The sequence below is a fragment of the Tenrec ecaudatus genome, chromosome 7, assembly GCF_050624435.1.
Source record: "Tenrec ecaudatus isolate mTenEca1 chromosome 7, mTenEca1.hap1, whole genome shotgun sequence".
Classification (NCBI taxonomy): Eukaryota; Metazoa; Chordata; class Mammalia; order Afrosoricida; family Tenrecidae; genus Tenrec; species Tenrec ecaudatus.
The window spans coordinates 133,784,286-133,804,971 of NC_134536.1; the positions used below are offsets into that span (position 1 = coordinate 133,784,286).

At 46.1% G+C, this 20,686-nt stretch overlaps 1 protein-coding gene and 1 pseudogene across 1 annotated transcript in view; one reads left to right on the top strand and one right to left on the bottom strand.

Moving 5' to 3' along the window:
• The window catches only part of DNAH8 (dynein axonemal heavy chain 8), a 358,510-nt gene that overhangs the window by 303,730 nt on the left and 34,094 nt on the right, over positions 1–20,686 (bottom strand). The window contains exons 9-10 of the mRNA XM_075554113.1: positions 9,909–10,016; positions 5,725–5,826 (exon numbers count right to left, since the gene is read on the bottom strand). Of these exons, the coding sequence (XP_075410228.1) occupies positions 5,725–5,826; positions 9,909–10,016 (210 nt within the window). The remainder of the gene's footprint in view (positions 1–5,724; positions 5,827–9,908; positions 10,017–20,686) is intronic.
• On the top strand, positions 8,381–8,764 carry LOC142452959 (cyclin-dependent kinase 2-associated protein 2 pseudogene; annotated as a pseudogene).

The window sequence follows — 20,686 nt, forward strand, 5'->3', positions numbered from 1 at the left end:
TGACCTGATTGCTTTTCCTGTTCTTTAAGTTAGTGATCTTACATTGGAGGAGGAGGAGGAGGAGGAGGAGACAACAAGCATTTAAACTTGGAATGCACATCAGTGGTAATTTCTCAAACAGCAAGGCTGGTGGTTGTATCGGAGTCCACAACCACAGCCTGCTCCGAGTCATGGTTCAGAAGGGTTTTGTTTTGATTTATTTTATTTTGTTTAACAGTAGCAGTGACCGCCTGGCCTTCACGCACAATGCAGGTGAGAAGCCAGCACAGGCAGGCAGGCAGGCATGGCACCCGCGGGCGTCACCGCCACCATGGGCTGGAGCACAGGGTGTCTAAGAGGACCCTCCAAGCACGGGGGCTGCGTCTCAACAGACTACGCTCGCCTTCCCCCTCCTCCACACGTCATCCTGAGGGACGCACATCTCAAATGTGTTTGTTTTCGGTTAACTAGCTGCAATTTAGGCTCAACAAACTTAACTAGAACCCATTGGAACAGGTTTTAGAAGTTTGCTCTTTTTTTTCTTTTCTTGTTTTGTTTTGTTGAAGTTTTCATTTTTAATACAAATGCCAGGCTGGGTGCAATTGTTAAGCGGCACGCATGGAAAACTGGCCAGCCCAGTGTACACATCACTAGCAAATGGATTTAGAAGGAGTCCACTGAGTGCTTCCTTATTGGTAGCTTCGTTCTAGTATTGATGTATAAAACAGATGTGTAGCTTGATATTTGGGGACAGGATTGCAAACCAATACATACAGATGTGGCGGGGGTGGTGGTGTGTGGACAGAAGGTACTTTTAGACATTCGGTTTTGCTATACAGGAACAATGAATAGATGAACCTTTTTGTTTGTTTACAAGAGGTATGTAAAAGATCCATTTGATTCTTCTAGGTCGGGGATAAAGGAGCTGAAAGCTGGTCTTCATTTTGCAGTCATCATCTATGTCTGAGGATAGTTGACTTGTCTGTCATCATTGAAGTCTGACTTTCAGATCCACGACCCACGAGGGCCACAGGCTGTAATTCAGAATGTGCTGGGTTCTGACCCACTGAGCCTATGACCATTCCTATTGTGATGGTACCGTCACCAACCGTATCAAATCAGGGGAAAGCCCCCTTGAATTCAGCCATCTGCTCTTGGTCAGCGGATCAGCCACGGTGCCAGTGCAGAGAGGAAGCACGAAGGGGCGAGGTGGGCGGAAGCAGCGCTGGGGTGGTGGCGGCCCCTGGTCTCCAATGCTTCTGCGGGGGGGCCACCCCAGATGGTGGGCACTGTGCCATCACCTCCTGCGCCGCTGTCCTCGGCTAATCACAGGACAGCCGAGTCCGGGAGAGCCCCAGCACTGCTGCGCCCGGTTGGTTTTTTGGTTGTGTTTTGTTATTGTGATTAGGTACCATCTAGTTGGTTCCAGCTCAGAGACCCTATGTATCACAGAGCAAAACATGACTCAGTTCTGCCCCAGCCTCACCAAAGTGGTTCCACTTGAGCCCATTGTTGCATCAATCCAGCTCATCGGTGGTCTTCTGCTTTCTCGCTGACCTTCTACTTGACCAAGCATGGTGTCCTTTCCTAGAGGCTGGTCTTTCCTGATGACTTGCTCCAAATATATGAGATCACGTCTCACCAGTCTCCCTTCTTAGGAGCATTCCGCCTGTACGTCTTCCAATGTCCTTGTTCTCCTGGCAGTCCAAGGAACTGTAGATGCCACAATTCAAATGCATCAATTCATCTGTAGTCATCCTTATACACTGTCCCATCTTCCCGTACCTATAAGTGGTTGACTGAAAATACCATGACTTGGGTCAACCTCACCTTAATTCTCAAAGTGACAGGCATCCTTGCTTGCTCTCTGGCCTCTCTCTAGGTGACAGTGTTGCTGAAGACAGCCCTGCAGATACAGTTCCGGGCAAGTGACCAGTCTGACCCGCCCACATGGGGGCAAACCAAGAGGGGAGTACAACAGACCAGTGATGGGACCAAAGCCATGAAGTCCCCAAGGAACCCCAATTGTAGACCTCCAACTCAGGGGAGCAATACTTGGCATCTTACACTGAACTGGTTGGGGGTTACTCACAAGGGTGCCATAGTGAAAGTTTAAGGCATAAATGGGGGCGGGGCACGAGACAGTTCCATCCTGGACTGTGGAAATAGCAACGTGGTCCTATGGGAAACTGGCCTTTTGGACACTGTGTTCGTCCAAGTTGACAAGAGAAACAAATCCATAGGCACTTGTATGTGTGTAAGAAAGAGCTTTATATCAAAGAGGGATTGTATATTAAGACAACATCCCAGCCCAGTCCAGATCAAGTTCGCTATTATCTCGTATGTCCAATACCAGTCAATAAATTCCTCTTCTGACTCCACACAACACATGCAATGACACCAAATGCAGGAAGATCACAGGCCATTGGTGGGAAGTCTCATGGATCCAGTGGCAGTGGCAGCATCTCAGGACTAGCATGAGTCTCTACATGGCTCCTCCAGCTCTAGGGCTCTGGCTCCATCAGTGTGTCTCCATGTGGCTTGTCAACAGGAGTGTCTCAAACATAGAGTGTGTGTCCTGCCTCCTGAGAGGAAGACAGATGCTCCCAGAATCCTCAGGAGAAGGCCATGCTCACACAGAGGCTTCATTAGCTACAACCTAATTGACAGGCTAGACTCCACTCCTTCCTCAAGTTGACAGTAATTAGGTAACTGCCACAGACACGAATGCGGCTCTAGGTCATGATCTCTGTTGCTCTGGAGGCTATCTGTATGTTGTAGTTTTTGTTTGCTTGTTAGTTTTTCTTTTGTTTTTTACCTTTTATTTCATTATTATCATTTTGGTTTTGTTTTTGGTGTTGATCTATACAACAAATGCAGAATGGGCAGTCTTATGGAGACAGCGGCCAGCCAACAATGACGGGTACAGGAAAATAGTAAGAGTTCTAAAATGGACCGCAAGGAAGGGGTGGCTTTTCTGGGCGTGTCTGATCGATCGATTTGTATCTGAGAGGAAGTGCTGAAAGAAGACGACAGCAAGCCTAATCGTGGGGTAGGAGGAAAAAACAAAACCACCTGTACATTCATAGCTGTATAAATATATGTGAATATGTTTGTGTTTATATATGTATACATATGTAAATTCAACAAGTAGATAGACTTTGGACCTCCACTTAAATCTTACCTCTGTACAAAAATGATTTGTTCTAATAAAGTGGCACTGTATAATACCCACCTCCCTGACGTGTTCGCTGAGGAGCAAAATGGTTGTATAAGCAAATGTGGTGAAGAAAGCTGATGGCACCCGGCTATCAAAATCTATAGCATCTGGGCTTGGAATTAAACAAGCGGCCATCTAGCAGGGAAGCAACCAAGCCCACATGGAAGAAGCACACCAGCCTGTGTGATCATGAGGGGTCTATGGGAAAAGGTATTAGAGTTCAAAACACATGCATCCAAATTGATATGAAGGGGAGCGGGTGAGGTGGAGACCCAAAGTCCACCAGCAAGACAATTGGACAGTCCCTTTTAAAAGGGCCCCATGGACTGGAGGACAAATCCAGGGTGCAGGGTGGCACTGATGAACCCCAGAACTGTCCTCTGGTTCTTTAAGATGTCCTCCCCTTACTATTACGGTCCATATGTAGTATCACATATGTTCATTTGTACATTTAAGATTGTTCAGTACATGGTAGTCAAGAAAGAGGACCCCTCAGAGATATTGACAGGACTTAGGGTTCCCTGAGAGTACAGGAAGGGGGGGGGCAGGGAAGGGGAGTTGACAACACTGATGACTGTGTAGCCGCACCTGATGCAACTGAACTACAGAACTGTATGGGAAGGGAAGGGATATATTGGGATGAGTAAGATATGTCAATAAAAATATTATTTTAAAAAAGAATAATTTCTAAATTATCAAGGGGTTATGGGGGGAGGGACAGTAGAGGGAGGATGGGGAAAATGAGGAGCTGGTGCCAGGGGCTCAAGTAGAAAGAAAATGTTTTGAAAAAGATGATGGCAACATGTGTACAGATGTGTTTGACAAAATGGATATATGCATGGATTGTGATAAGAGCTGTAAGAGTCCCCAGTTAAAAAACTAAAAATTGAAAATATATATTTTTCAAAGAAATTAAAAGGTAGGGGGTGGGGGTGGGAAGGGTCTTGTGCAGCAGATTTTCCCAGTGCAATTCTTGGTTTGATTCCTTGACTGCTGCTTAATGAGCATTGACTCTGGGGTCAAGCAAAATGAAATCCTTGACAATATCGATCATTTAACCATTTATCATGATGCTATCGATCAGGGTGGCTGTGGGGTTTCTCTACATCGGGCTGTAGTCCATACTGAAGGCTGCAGTCCTGATCTTCTCACTTTCAGCGATCAAGGTTGTGCCATCTGCGTATACAGGGTTGTTAATAAGCCTTTCTCCAACCCGCATGCCATGCTCCTCCTCAGGTAACCCATCTCCGTTCAGCATGCAGATTGAATGAGTGTGGTAGATGGATACAACTCTGACACACACCTTCCCATATTTCAAACTATGCTGTCTAGTGAACGTATTTTAGAAAACTTCAAATGTCACCTATCATATTGATAGATTTTTTTCCAACCCTATAAGCATCTCAATTTAAAAAATGTACAGAATAAAGACATTCAAATCACATTATGAAACTTTTTAAAGCCACAGAAATAAAACTAGGTCCAGAACTGCCTTCTTTTGATTGAAGATAGCAATTAAATCTACCAAAGCATCGAATTAAATGGGGAACATTAGAAACATTCTCTTTCTTAAAGAGGATAAAAATGAGCAGCAGTCCTATCCAATGCAACAAATCTAATATTAGCAGTGCAGTGGCAGTGAATTATTTAATGTACCTCTTCTACCCAACATCTCTAACTCCCAGTAAAGACCTGTTCCTGCGTGTGTCTGGGGAGGAGATACTGATAGGATTCTGTAAACAGGATTCCCTGGAGTGCCATCCTGGTGTGTACAACATGCGTCCTCTGAGAAGCAGGAGGAGGGGTCTCATTACCAGCAAGAGCCAAGAGTGGAGTGCGCCCTCTGGACCCAACATCCCTAAGCAGTGAACCTCCTGGATTCAGAAGACAGACATCAGAGGAGCAGCAGAACCCGAAGCCGGAACACAGAACTGATGATGGGCTTCCCAACCCACAGAGCTAGTAAAGCTGAGAGTTTGGTGCGGGGTGGGGTGGAGGTGGGGTGGCTTGCAGAATAGGCTACCTCTGGGCACCGAATTAGGTAAGTCGGGTTTGCTGACGCATGGAAGTGGAGCTGGGTGCCTTCCAAAGGAGGTTCGCAGTGGAGTGGCATGCCCCTTTGGGCATTTATTAGCAGACCTGAAAGAACGTTGGGACATGTCCAGAGGAACTCAACCCTAAGCATTTCTCACTGGCATTACAACGTGTTAAATTTTTTAATAAATCCTTTAATCCTCAATTTTGTCTGTGAGTTCGGTATAGCCAGAGTAATGGATCAAGTCGAGACTATTGAGACAGCAGTGCCTGGAATAAGAGGTAGGACCCAGAGGAGAAACGCTCTCTAAGAGAGGCAGCCGGGGAGAAGAAGAGGATTGAACTGATGCCTAAAAGAAGCACCAAGTTCAGAAGGTCCTGTCATTTGTCCACAGTACTCTGTGCAATGCTTATTTCAAAGTCCGCCCGTGCTTTGTGAATGAAGAGAGAAAGCCAAAAGAGGCCACACATGAAAGTTTTCATGTACGAACCTGAATTTTCTTTAACACAGCTGGTGTTTCCTGATCCCAGACATGGTTCACTCCTCCATCGGTGATGTACGCTTTACACGCAGTCACCATCTGATTTGTGACCTGAAATAAGTGTGGAAGTGCAAAACGGCCACAAGCAAAAGAAAAATTGGGTTCATTGAGGGTTTTCTTAAATCGCAGGCATAAATAATAATTAATAATAAATCTGCAGAATGAATTAATCAGAATATAACCAAAAAATATAGATTCCCATCAAAACTATTTTTCAAAAATACATATATGGTGATCCTATACATGTCAGAGATGCACCCTCTAGGATTTTCGATGGCTGACTGGTCACCAGTAAATCACCAAGCCTTTCTTCCAAGGTTTGGTGACCTCATCCCAAAGTCACCTTCACCTAATGGATTTAAGTCAATGTCACAGAGGCCATACATTTTCCACTTGTCTATTCCTAAATCTTGGGATCCTAGGGTGATTCTTCATCATTCCTGCATATACAGACTAAAGATTAACTAAAAGCTGCCTTTCACATCTCCCCAAGTAGTCAAGGATAGCCATTTAGAAGTGGTCAGAACATCAGATCAAGAGAGTAAGCTGACACACAACAGTTTGGAAGGATTCCTGAAATATGATTATATTAAACACACAGGGTCAAGAGAAGCGGAAGAAAACAACAACAACCGAAAACTCAGTTCTGGGGAAGGCTCCCGTGGAAACAGAAGAGTTCTGGGGACATTCCAGGATCAGAGACAAAGTGAAGCCACCTGTGAAACAACAGAGTAACATTCACTAAAGACAAAGTTGTGAGTGTGGACCATAATCTTAGAGGGAGGTGTGGCCATGCCCCAGTAGCTTCTTCATCTCACAAGGATGCTAAAGGCACACACACCCCACCAAGACGCAAGAAATAAACATCACAGAAAGGCAAATTAACCAACTTAAGGCAAATCAGCAGACTCACGGAACTGCCCCTTTGGGTCTCCAAGGCTGTAAATCTTTCCAGAAAGCCTCATCGTGCCCCCTTGCGAAGGCTCGTTGGTTCTAACTGCTGACTCTGTGGGCAGCAGTACATTGTGTAACCCACTACACCACCAGGGATCCTTAGGAAGGCAAACTTAGAGTCCCAAATACTTATGTGGAACCAACAATCACCCAGTAACTGTCCACCACACACACGTTTAATGGGCAGTGATGGTCGAGGGAAACGTGATTAAGCGAAAGGGAAGCAAAGACGAACTTATGTGGGTTGGGATTAACAAAAGCATCTCAAAATGCTATGCAAAAAGTTTAGGGGTCGGAGAGTTTATGTTAATGATGGTGGGAAAATATTGGAATAAGGTAAAAAGAATAGTTACACAACTTGAAGAATATAAACGTCACTGAATTGTGCAAGTGGAATTGGTTAAAGTGGTGTATCGTCTGCTCTGTATTTGCTGTGGATGAAAGGGGATCAGATGGCCCATTGGGTTAAGCATTGGGCCGCTAACCAAAAGACAAAGAGGCTTGACCCGTCAGCCTTTCTGAGGATGAAATATAAGGCAGTCTGATGCCATAAAGATTTATAGCCTCAGAAACCCTACAAAATATAAGTTAGAATCAACTAGACAGCAGTGAGTTTTTTTGTTTGTTTGTTTTGGTTGGTTGCCATGTACATTTTCATCCCAAAACAAGGAAGGAAATTTCCCAGGAATGAAGAGCTAGAAGGGAGTCTTTGGGTTGAAACAACCTAGCAAGTGTGGTGTAAGATATAGGTGTGTTTGGGGTTTTTAAAACCACTTGGAAATTTTAGGGCTTCAAGGACAAAGAGGAAATCCTAAAAGTTTCCGGAGAGAATAAAACAGGTTACCTAAAAAAGAAAAAGAATCAAACTATCACAAACTACTCCTCCGTAACACCAGACAGCAGACAACAAATGAGCGCTACCTTCAAAATTCCAGGAGAAAACTACATTGAACTTGGAATCCCAGTCAAGCTAGCATCTTCGAGGACAGGCGAAACGAAGCTATTCAGACATGCTAGCATTTAGAAAGCACACCTCCCCATTGCCCTCTCTGAAAAAAATCCTTGAGAATATTTTTTTCCAGCAAAAGAAATAGTAAATCCAAGATGAAGAAGAAATTGTGTTGTTGCTGTTTGGTACTATCAAGCCAGTTCCGACCCATAGCGACCTTATGCACAACAGAACGAAACACGGTCCTGTGCTGTCCTTGCGACTGTCCCTGGGCCTTAGCCCATTGTTGCAGCCACTGTGCCAATCCATCTCGTTGGGGGACTCTGTTACGCTGCCCCTCCACTTTACCAAGCATGAAGCCCTTCTCTGGCGCCTGCTCGCTCCTGAGAGTATGTCCAAAGTATGAAAGAAAACGTCTTTACATCCTTCCTCTAAGGAGCTCCCTGACCGTACTTCTTCCAAGACAGATGGGTCTGTCCTTTTAGCAGTCCATGGTACTTTCTATATTCTTCTCCAGCCCCAAATGCAACGAAACAGGGATCATGAAAGAGTGGGAACCAAAGAAACAAGAAATGCCCCAATTGTAGTAGAAATTTGTAATGTCAAAAAGCATTGAGATCAATCAGCAGCGGCTCAGCGGCCAGCAGCCAACCCCGGAGCAGCGGCCACCAGCCGGCGTCAGCCCACACCCAGGAGTCGGGGATGTCCTACAAGCCCATCGCCCCCGCCCCGAGCAGCACCCCTGGCTCCAGTACCCCTGGGCCTGGAAACCCGATCCCTACAGCCGGAAGCGTCCCCTCGCCGACGGGCTCCAGGCCGGGAGCCGCTGCCCCTTTCAGGCCACTGTTTAACGACTTTGGACCGCCCTCCATGGCCTATGTGCAGGCCATGAAGCCGCCCGGCACTCAGGGCTCCCAGAGCACCTACACGGACCTGCTGTCTGTCACAGAGGAAATGGGCAAGGAGATCCGGCCCACCTATGCCGGAAGCAAGAGTGCTATGGAGCGCCTGAAGAGAGGCATCATCCACGCCCGGGCCCTGGTCAGAGAGTGCCTGGCCGAGACAGAGCGCATCGCCAGAACGTAACGAAAGTGCCCTCACCTCTTTGCCTGGACCTTGCCGGCCACCGCAGAGCACTGACCTCTCCCCGTCCTCCACCCAGAGTCGCACTTCCAGCCCTGTGTCCCTGGGTGGGCACCCTTCAGGAACCAGCTCACTCCAACCTGCAGCACTGGTCGAGGGCCCTCCCAGTGTCAGCCGCCAGGTCACTGTGAATCCCCCCTCCCCATGACCTGCCAGCAGTGCTGATCCACCGGGAGCCTTCACCTTCCCGTGCCCCCTCCCCCCTCAGCACCTAGCCAGCACCGAGGACTACTTCCTTTCCAACCCCTTGTCCCCAGCAGGCGCCTGGAAGGCTGGTCGCCTCCCTGCCTTGTCCCCCTGGGCCACAGCGACTCTTTTCTCAGTGTGTCTTTTGCTAAATACGCCCTTTTTGTATAAAATAAAGCTGATTTGGAGTTGTTAAAGAAAGCATTGAGATCAATCTGGAGCTAGCCCAGCCTCCCGGGGGGGGGGGGGGGGGGGGGGGGGCGGACACAGCAAGTAGGAAGGAGCTAAGAGAAAGGAAAGGCTCCTCAGAGTCTGTCTTGTTCAGAACAGAGATGCTGAGAACATCTGTAGTTGATGTGATTTTGTAGGATCTTTTTAATTGAAAGGTAGCTATTAATCTGCGTGTTTGTATGCTGCTTGGGCATTTCACAAAGGAAATATATTTATGTGTTTCTTGGGTAATGTCTAAAATGAAATAGAGTAATTAAATATATGGAAAATGCAGGAAGAATTCACACAAATGCCAGTGTTAGTGGGTTAGCTAAAGAAGCATGTTTAGTCATGAAGGTAATCCTTAATCTCACACACTATAGAAATGATCCCTGAAAGTATAGTCTTGATCCTTAATCTCTTAAGTAGAATCGAAACTGTTTGGAATGAGTGCGCTGGTCAGCCAATTTAAAGAAAAGGCCTTGGGGCTTTCCTGTGACCACTGAAATTAAGGAAAACCAACTCAACTCCACACCTTTCTTTTCTTGTATGTTGGACGTACAAAAATTCAGAATTTTTAGAGAACCCGCACTTCCCAGTTTCTCCCCCTGGCTCAAGAGGCAAGCACTTCCACAATTTTACGATTCCACAGTTTTACAAAATGTCACAATGTCTTCCCTTAAAAACCTACCTTGATAAACAATGAGGTCATTCTCTCCGAGGTGTTATAATACCTTGACACACTGTGAATCATTTTGATGGCGTTGATCAAATTTTGTATGCCATGTGCCATGGATACCTAGAATCGAAAGATGTTATGTGAATGCTATCGGATACTTGTCATTTTCCAGAACCAATAGCCTGCAGTCGTCAAAACTCTGAACATGCAGCATATCCAGTGGCACCTTAATCTTAAAATGAAATTTTACTAGAAGCAGCATGGTACCCTAGATTGGATCCTGGCATTTGTATTGACATAGGAGGGAGGAGGTACTCCCTCCAAAAAACATAATTTTTGTTCAAACTTATGTATTAAATTTTTTTTTTACAAAACAACCTTATCATCTTCAAAGTACTCTAAATTATACTTAATACATTTGTCAAATCTGCAATTCTATTCTTGGAAACATTTTTCAAACTCGTCTGTTTGGATGGCACACAGCACCTTCCTTGCTTTTTTCTATGTTGTCAAGTCGTTGTCCTTTCATGTCCCTCTTAATTCACCGAAACTAAAAAAAGTCGCATGGAGTAAAGTCAGGTGAGTGGGGCAAGAGAGGCATGCTACTTTTTGCCTAAAACGGGTGCACTAGGATGGTTTGGTGAGCAGGTGCATGTCGTGGTGGCAAAACCAGTCCTCTGTCTGCCACAAATCAGATTTTTTTTTGTCACACACTGCAATGCAATCTTTTCAGAACATCTAACTAGAAGGCCTAACAGTCTAACCTAGTGGAATGAACTCCAAATGCACTACGACTCAACATTTTCATCCCTTCGGAAAGTTGATGGACTTCTAGAACAAGACTTGTCATTAATGGACATTTAATATTTTTTTGAACTGAGACTCTTGAGTTTTTCCCATAGCACTGTCTTGTAAGCTGTGTTCAACATCACATGAGTTTCTGGAGCATTTTTCCTAAGCAGGAAACAAAATTTCACCACTGCACTGCTGTTCTCTTAAATCGACCATCACACACACACACACACACACACACACACACACAAACCCAAAGTTGAAGCAAAACTGCTTTCATGAAAAAATTCACTGTGACCAAAGAGAACCTTCCCAGGTGACGGCACTGAGTGCACTAACTCAGAGGGAGTTGGTCAATGCTCACCTAGCGGGGAAAATGAGTACTACAAAAGCTCCACCCAGTAGAAGTTTGGGGTGGGGGGAGTACCCCCTGATATGTACAGCAGTGCAAGTTGTTAGCACTGGGGGAACCCTGGGTGAAGAGACTCAATACGACTATTGGAACTTTTCTATAAAGCTGCAAATTAAAGGTTATTTCCAAGTAAACTTTCATAAGTGAAACCAAAACCATACCAAACTCACTGTCACCCCACCGGTAGCTCTGCCTGTTCTTTTCAAAGACGGAGAAGCTAACGCCAGGCAAAGTGAGGTGACTTACCTTTGATCAGAAAGCTAGTGAACAACAAAAGATCGGAGCAGAACTCATTCCATGAAGTCAAACCCTCTGCCATGGAGTAGCTTCCGACTGCTAGCAACCCTGAGGACAAGGCAGAGCTGCCCCTGTGTGTGCCTGAGGCTGTCCATCTTTCCAGGGGCAGAGAGCCTCCTCTTGCTCCCGAGGAGCGGCTCGTGGGTTCTAACTACTGACCTTGAGACCGCAGCCCAACCTGCAACCACTACTCCGTCACTCGATTCACTTTTCAGTCAACAGCTAAGTGACACGAGGTTCGGAGGACATCGGGAGAAATCCAAAGATTAAAACAAACAAACAAAAACCTATGTGGGGGAAGTTCACAGTCAGTCGAGTGCACTGGATGTGCACCAGCAAGCAAAACAAACAGAACAGCGAAGGGCAAGGCAGCACAGAGGCTCCACACGTCCACTGGGGTGCTCAATTGGTATGACGGTGACGCAGCTGAACCTAATGCCTCGTGAGGATTGCCCACTCCTTTCTGTGCTCCTGAGAAAGGGGAGGGATGCTCAAAGGGGTACTGAAGAAGAAATTCTCATCAAACCAGGTCACCGGAGCACACTGTCAGCAGATTGGATTCATCCATTTTGGAGAGACGGAGTCTCTTGTCTGACCAAGGGGCCTTGAGATACTTAAAGTATATTGTGTCAACCTGGCTGGTAAACGCATGTGGGATCTATTGAAGGGCGGAGGGATAAATGGCTCCGTGAGCCTCGCCTTCCTAGTTCTCAGGTTTCTTGCTTTCTGATGGTCGGACCAGGGTGCAGGTGTTTTAGCCAGTTCCCTGCTTCAACTGGCGAGGCTCACTTCCTGCAAGACATCCCTGAGGAGAAGCCACATGGAACCTGATGCAGCCCTAGGTGCTAGAGTAGCCATGTGGAGACCCCTGCCAGCGCTGAGATGCTTACATGTTCACTGATTCGGCTTTCCTCCTGCAGTCGGCGTCACAGTGTGAGATGGAGGAGAACTTTGTAGATTGGTGTTGGACATACGGGCTAATGTTGGACTTCTGGGCTTGGGCAGCACTGGGTTGGGATCCTTAATGTACGTTTACCCTTTATATAAAACTCTCTCTTAAACATAGGAGTTTCTTTGGATTTGTTTCCCTAATTTACCCAGACTAAAACAGGCCTTCAAGAAGGAGCTATGGAGTTTAGGAAACCATCAGTTTTGGGGTTCAACTGCAGCACTGACTGAAGTTTGAGGGGGTGGGTGGGAGGGACATCAAGAGTGGTGGGGGGGATGAGGGAGTTCCCGATGTCTGGTTTCTCCACTTAATCTTTGACAGGAAGGTAGTTGATTTTTCAGGCTCAGGAATCTGTTGATGCTGAAGAAGCTTGTGGAAGGGATTCGGGCCCTCAGCTAGGAAAGAACAAGCTGTGTGTGAGCACAAGGAAGTGTTCTGGAATGCCCATTCTTGTCAAGGTTCTCTATCGTTCGATCCACACAGGACAATGCGGAAGTTGTGCATGGATCAAGAGGCAGTTGCGCGAACAGAACGAGGGAAGACTGCATACCTTAAAATCACGAAAGGGGTGCGTCAGGGTTGAATTCTCGCACCGTGCTTCTTCCATCTGTCTGCTGAGCAAATCACCAGAGAAGCTGGCTCATCTGAAGAAGAGTGTGGCATCAGGATTGGAGGAAGGCTAATTAACAACCCGTGACACACATGACCCAGCCTTGCTTGCTGCAAGTGAAATGCTTGCTGTTGAAGATCCAGGATTGCAGCCTTCAGTATAGATTACCGCTCAATGTAAAGAAAACCAAAATCCTCAGCAGTGGGCCAATAGGAAACACCATGGTAAATGGAGGAAAGTTTGACGTTGTCAAGGACTTTGTGTTGCTTGAATCCAGAATCCATGCTACGGAAGCAGCAGTCAACATTGCTTTAGGATATTACTGTGAGCACTGAAGTGCACCTCATCCAAGTTACTTCCCTTCGTCTTTTCCGTGGCCTCATATGCATGTGAAAGGTGGACATTAATTAAAGGCGGTGGGAGAAGAATCATTGCGCTTGAATTGTGGCGCTGGAGAAGACTGTTGAAAGTACCATGGGCTGCTTAAAGGACAAACAGGCCGGTCTTGGAAGGAGGATGGCCAGAGTGCTCCGAAGAGCCAATGGTGGCGAGACTTCATGGTATGCACATTAAGGGGACATGTTGGAGAAGAGCCTCGTGTGTAAAGCAGAGGGGAAGCTAGAAAGGGGGCGCCCCTCAAGAAGAGGGATTGACATAGTGGATACAGCAATGGGTGTCAGCACAGAAACAGTGATGAGGATGGCACGGGACCGGGCCGTGTTTCATTCTGTTGTGCACATGGTGACTATGGGTCAGAACCGAACTCAATGGCGCCTAACAACCAAAACAGCTCAGAAAATCCCACCATGTATCTGAGCAGGTAACAAGAGGCGAGCTGAAAAAATTCTCAGGAAGACAGTGAAGACTCTGAAGATAATGACATGAAGACCAAGAAGGTCGGGGACATGCTCAGCAGAGGAAAGACACACTGCCATTGAGTCAATGCTGACTCTTAGCAATCCTACAGGACAGGGTGAAACCGTCCTGGTGAGTTCCCATGACTGGACTCTTTATGGGAGTAGAAAGCCCCGTCTTTCTCCCGAGGTGTGGCTGGTGCTGACCTTGCCGTTAGCATCCCAACAAGTAAGCCCTACACCACCATGGCTCCTTCAGCGGAGGATGGTAAAGATGAAAAAGTAGATCATAAGACTGTATACCAGTAGCATCTGCAGTGGCTTCTAAGCAGAGAGAGATGCTCATGGAAGATTTGGGCAGAAGGCAGTACAAGAAGAGGGGGAGGCATCTTAACAAGGAAGAGATTGTGGCAGAGATGCCGATTTTCCCGTGGAAGACCATGACAACAATGACGGTGGCAGTTCACAAATGAAAAACAAAAAGACGGTTAAGAAAGTTGAAAGATGAGAAAAGGAAATGCCAAGACCCAGGCAAAGGGAAACAGTGGCCCCTCGTCCAGGGAAAGTGGTTGCCCCCCAGGTTCAAAGGCCTCAAAGGACAAGGCTCCTTCTCCCACAGACTACAACTATGAGGAACCAGAAAGCTCCCAGGAAACAAAACCCGCTGGGGACACCTGGGGACGAGAGGTCTGAAGACGAGGCCCAGTCTGGGCATGATTCAAAGTGATGCTCACTTGGGGCACGACCTACTAAAGAGAGAAAGAAAGATTCGTGGACTTCGAAGGATTACTGCCATTCATTGAAGGTCTTTTTCTTTCTTTCTTTTTTAACAAGAAAACCTTAGTATCTTTTAAGTTACCTCTCTTGGATGCTGGCCTCCTCTTGCCATCTCCACCCCACCCCACCCACGATGATAGCCACGGCCAATTAGCCACTGGATTGGTTGCTTCGTCTTTATATTTTAATGGAAGGCTATAAAGCAATCATATTTGATGTGAATGCTGTAAAAATTTGCCTTTTGCTAAATGAAAGTGAGTTGAATAGTGATCAGAAACTGTAGTATGTATGGTTTTAGTTACAAGTGATAGTTTGTTTGCTTGTTTGTTTTCCCCACCTGCACTTAAAAAATTGTCTTCTAAAATACAAGCTTTTATTATCTATCTAAATGGATATCAATGTCTTGGACTTAAAGCAACGTCTTGATCTTAAAAATCATGGTTTTACAGATAAACCTCTCAAGACCAATATTGAGAGTAGCCATACCAGGAGGGGAAGGGGAAGGTGGGAGGAGATAGGGATAACCAATCGCAATGATCTATATAACACCCGCCCCTAGAGGGATGGACACAGAAAAGTGAGTGAAGGGAGACATTGGTCAGTGTAAGACATGAAAAATAGTATGAATTTATAAATTATTGGAGGTTCATGAGGAAGGGAGAGGGAAAAAATGATGAGCTGATACCAAGGGCTCAAGTAGAAAGAAAATGGTTTGAAAATGATGATGGCAACAAACGTACAAATGTACTTGACACAAAAGATGGATGGATGGATTGTGATAAGAGCTGTACGAGCCCCCCAATAAATTTTTTAATCATGGTCTTAAACTTCTACTGATAAGGCAAGTCAGAGCATAAGATGAATTCTAAGTTGTTGCTAGGCTTGCCTGTTGTTTCTCTTGGGAGAGCATGTAGGAGGCAGGGTTGTTGGACTTTGTTTTAGGTGTGGATTTTCTTCTTCATCCATCACTTGTTATCTCTGAGACTCAGTCAGTGGTCCTCTAACCTGAAATCTTCACAAAGCCAAAAGAAAAACCGCAGGGCTCACCCAAACTGAAACCACAGCGTGATTTCAGATCTCATTCTCTCAGGGTCCGTGGTTTTAAAATATCTGTGCTATCTACTTCTTGGATACAATTTTACCAAGTATGTTGCCCTACCTCTTCCCAGGAAAAAGCAAACAAACAAAACCTCTAGCATTTAAATGTAAAGACCAACTTCTATATCACTGGGAATTTCTTCTCAAACTGACAATGTTGTCTAGGTTGTCAGAAAATAAAGTATCAGTTAACGTGAAACAAAACAAACAAACAAACAAACAAAAAGTCAACCAAAAGGGAGCATAAGCAAAAGTGGTGAAGAAAGCTGATGGTGCCTGGCTATCAAAAAATATAGTGTCTTGGGTCTTAAAGGCTTAAGGGTAAACAAGCAGCCATCTAGCTCAGAAGCAACAAAGCCCACATGGAAGAAGCACACCAGTCTGTGTGATCACAAAGTGTGGAAGGGATGAGGTATCAGTCATCAAAAAACAAAAAAATCATATCATTGTGAATGAGCGGGAGAGTGCAGAGTGGAGACCCAAAGCCCATCTGTAGGCAACTGGACATCCCCTTATGGAAGGGTTGCAGGGAGGAGACGAGCCAGTCAGGGTGCATTGTAGCAATGATGAAACATACAACTTTCCTCTAATTCCTAAATGCTTCCAACGCCCCCTCCCACTATCATGATCCCAATTTTACCTTACAAATCTGGTTAGACCAGAGGATCTACACTGGTACAGATAGAAACTGGAAACACTAGGAATCCAGGATGGATGATCCCTTCAGGACCAGTGGTAAGAGTGACAATACAGAGAGGGTGGAGGGAGGGTGGGGTATAAAGGGGGAGCCAATTACAAGGATCTACATATAACCTCCTCCCTGGGGGACAGACAACAGAAAAATGGGTGAAGGGAGATGTCGGACGGTATAAAATATGACAAAATAATAATCTATAAATTATCTAGGGTTCATGAGGGAGGGAGGAGCAGGGAGGGAGGGGTTAAAAATGAGGAGCTGATGCCAGGGGCTTACGTGAGCAAATGTTTTGAGAATGATGAGGGTAACGAATGTATAAATGTGCTTTATACAATTGATATATGTATGCATTGTGATGAGTTGTATGAGCCCCTAATAAAATGTTTCTTTAAAACAAAAGTAGGTCACCAGTAGGCTCCATCTTCCCTGGGAAGGTAAACTTGAAATAAGCCAACCACAGAGTAAAGACTAGAGAAGAAACCTGCAGGTTCCAGTCTTGCTAGGAGATTGTGGTGGCGCTGGTGTGTGCTGTGGCTGATGGGCTTCCTAGGGAGGCCCCCCAGTTGAGCACTCACCTGTGAACTGAATGGTCAGCGGTTCAAATGTAGCATCTGCTTCCATGGCCCTTACAGCCTTGGACCTGCCACAGGACAGTTCTACTTGATCCCACAGGGTTGCTGGGGATCAGGACCTCCTGCTCTACAGCAGTGGGTCTGGTTTGGGGGTTTTGTCTTTATGGGCACACACAGGTCTTTTTCCCCTCAGGGCTCTCATTAGGTTTGAACTGCCTACTTTCCCCATTGGCAGCCAACCAGGTCACCATTTGGCCATCAGGGCTCCTTTTGCTCTGAGGGGAGGGTAGAAAGCCAAGCTCCCTGAGAATTTGTACCATGGCTGGTCCTCATAGCAGGATGGCCATCTACATCCCCTCTAATAGTACCCCAAAATGAATCAAAGGTCTCCAGAAGAGACTTATGTCAGGTCAAGGTCATGGTGACTCAGAACACCGGATTGACCATAAGGTGTGTCCAGTGTTCAGAGATGTTGAAGTGTGGAAGGGAGAACAAAAGGTGTCTCGGTTGTGTGGCTGTTAGGTTTTGGCTGTCAATTTGGTTCTGACTCTAGGTGACCCTGTGTACTGGACCAACCCTGCCCGCTCCTGCCCCGTCCTCACAGTTGTTGCAATGTTTGAGCCCCTGTCACAGCCACCGCCCGTGTCCACCCAGCTTGTTGAGGGTCTCCGTCTTTTTCACGGCCCCTCCACTTTTCCAAGCATGATGTCCTTTCCCAGGGGCTGGTCTCTCCTGATGATATACACACACACATATATATAACCTACTAATTATATATATATATATAATCTCCTGATTTATAACTCTTGCATGCCAGGATTCAAAACACATGTCACCTCTGTAGTTAAAGGCAAAGCTAATAGAGATAGGACTGGACGTGATCCCTTCCCTCCTCACCAGCCAAGACTACAAAGGACCTTTCTCTCCACTGAAGAGGGCCCTGGGGTGGCAGCATATAGGTGCACAGAAAAGCTCTCTGCCTCTGGATCTTAAACGCGGCTCTTGAAAATCCTTGCTTCAACCGTTCTCAGACTAAGTGCATACCAGAAACCACGCTCACTGCCCCTGAGTCAACTCCCAGTGGACCTTTGGAGGAGTCGACCCTGGTGATCAAAACCCAATGCTTACCTGACCACACCACTGGCATCCTTAACCTATCTGTGCACGGTATTCAAAAGCCCTGCATGGGGCAAAGCTGGAGGCTCAAGTCTACCCAGGGGTACCTCGGAAGAAAGACCTGGTGAACCCCTCTTGAAAACTCTCTCCTCTGACACACTCGGGGCCTCCAGGAGTCAGGTTTGCCTTCTACACGTGACATGCATAATCCTGCGTGTGCCAGAAGTGCAGTTCTAGGTTGGCTACCATGAAGCATTGTACAGAAAACTCATTAAATGCATCCACTAGCAATAGAACCATGGGTCCCCTGTACTTTTCCCACCCACATGACAGTTAGAAATGAAACAGTCACTACCAATTGCTTTTAATGAAAGTGAAGAAAACGAGGAGTAAAAAATTTAAAAACCACTTATTAAAACGACAGGAGTCGTGGGTGGATGAGTGGGAAGTAATTACACGACGCAGTCCTACTGGGATTGTCATCCTACACCAGAAAATGTACATGTAAAAACGGAGCCCCAGAGGTTCAACAACAACCAGGCGTTCGTTATAAGGCATCACTGTGGCAAGAGCGACAGAACGACGCTTTTAAATTACTAGGCTGAAGAGAGCTGACAATTATAGAAGCCCGTCGTTTGAATCATCGATTTGAAATTCGCCCTGAAAATGCAGAGGTCTTAATCACAATTGTATCTTTCCTCCACGTTTGGTTTTCTACTGAGAAACTTTAAGTGTCTAGAAAGGTACAGAGAACAGCCTAATGACCACCTAGGCTCATCACTGGGTTTGACAAATTCCATTCTTTTGCTAGATTTGCTTCAGTTTTCTGTTTTTCACCTCAAGAGATAACCGGCAGCGAGTCCTTCTCAAACATGCTTCGGGTCCATGTGGATTTAATCTTAGCATCTTCAACTCTTGCAAGGACACCCCCCCCCCCCCGCCCACATGCTTTTGTGACACATGATCATTCTAATTTCTCCCCCGTGTGAATTTCAATGACACCTATTGTAAAGGGGAAGGGGCCCTCGTGACACTGCACGTTAGGCCTCTGGCTGCAGTTCAAACCCTCCAGCAAATCTCCAGAAAATGACAAGGCTGCCTGCTCCCATCCAGAGAGCAGTCTCAGAAACCCTCGGTAGGATCACTGCCAGTCAGAATCCACTTGATGGCACTGTTGAGCAAGTGTTCGACTGCTAATGGAAAGGTTGGTGGTTTGAGCCCACCAGCTGCTCCAGGGAGGGATGATGAAGCTGTCCTTGGCTCCTATAAAGATTTAAAGCAAGGGTTGGGAAAGCCTTTCTCTGCCAAGGGCCATTTCTATATTTAGAGCATCGTTCACAGGCCAAACTGGTAAATTAATAGTATCGCTGGAATTGCTTCTCTTTGGTGTGGCATGTGATATTAGCTGCTAATGATGATTTTGCGGGTCGTATGTGGCCCATGGGTGGGTCATACCCCAGCCCTGACTTACAGCCTAGGAAACCCTATATAGGTCACTATGAGCCACAATCAACTCAGTGGCACTGGGTTTAGTGGGTAACTTGTACACTGGGAAATATCTATGGCGGTTAAGTGACCTCTTAAGTTGTCCCTAAAGACCCCCACCCTCATAGTATCTCTCTCCTTAGAGAATCCCTTCCTCCTGAGCACAGGTGAACTTACTACTGGCTTGCTTCTAATAACAGAATACAATGGACGTGACAGAATCTCACTTCCAAAATGATTACAGAAAGACTCCCTTCCAACTTTTGTGCTCTCTCTCATTTTCTCCTAGATCACCCCCCTCGGGAAAGGGAGAAGCCTGCTGGGAGAAGCCCCATGTGGTAAGGGCCTGGGATATGCCAGCAACCAGCCACACAAGAGAGCCTGGAAGCAGATTGTCCCCCAGAGGACTTTCCCTTCGGATGAGACTGTCCCGGCCCATTCACTGTTTGTCCACACCAGTGGGAGACCTTGGAGCCGAGGGGCTCAGCCAACCTGCATCGCAGAAAACTGTGATGCGATGAATGCTTTTTGTTTCAAAAGGCTCAGTGCTGGGGTGATTTGTGATGCAGCAATTGATAGCTAGTGCATCCGCTTGGCCTAATTCAAAAGAGAAGCCATACACACGGAATCCAGGTCAGATAACACCCTCGGGAACAGAAATGGGAGGAGAGATAACAGGAGGGGAGGGGGAAGGTGGGGGAAGGAGGGAGAGAAGGGGAAATTGATCATAGTAATCGACACATAACCACACACCCCCACACCCCGAGGGGGATGAATAAGAGAAACCATGGGGGAAGAGAGACAGCGGTCAGGGTAAGCTATGAAAATAATAATAATTTATAATTTACCAAGGGGTCAAGAGGGTGAGAAGGGAGGAAAGAGGGAAAAAAAGAGGAGCTGATACCAAGAGCTCAAATAGAAAGGAAATGTTTAGAAAATAATGATGGCAACATATGTACAAATATGCTTGATACAATTGATGTATGGAATGTTATAAAAGCTGTAAGAGTACCCAATAAAATGATCTTTAAAAAAAGTCATACTTATGATAATGCTATATTCCAATATTCAGTATCATTTCAAACACATTATGTATATAACATGTTCTTCATAGGTTGTTCTCATTTTTCC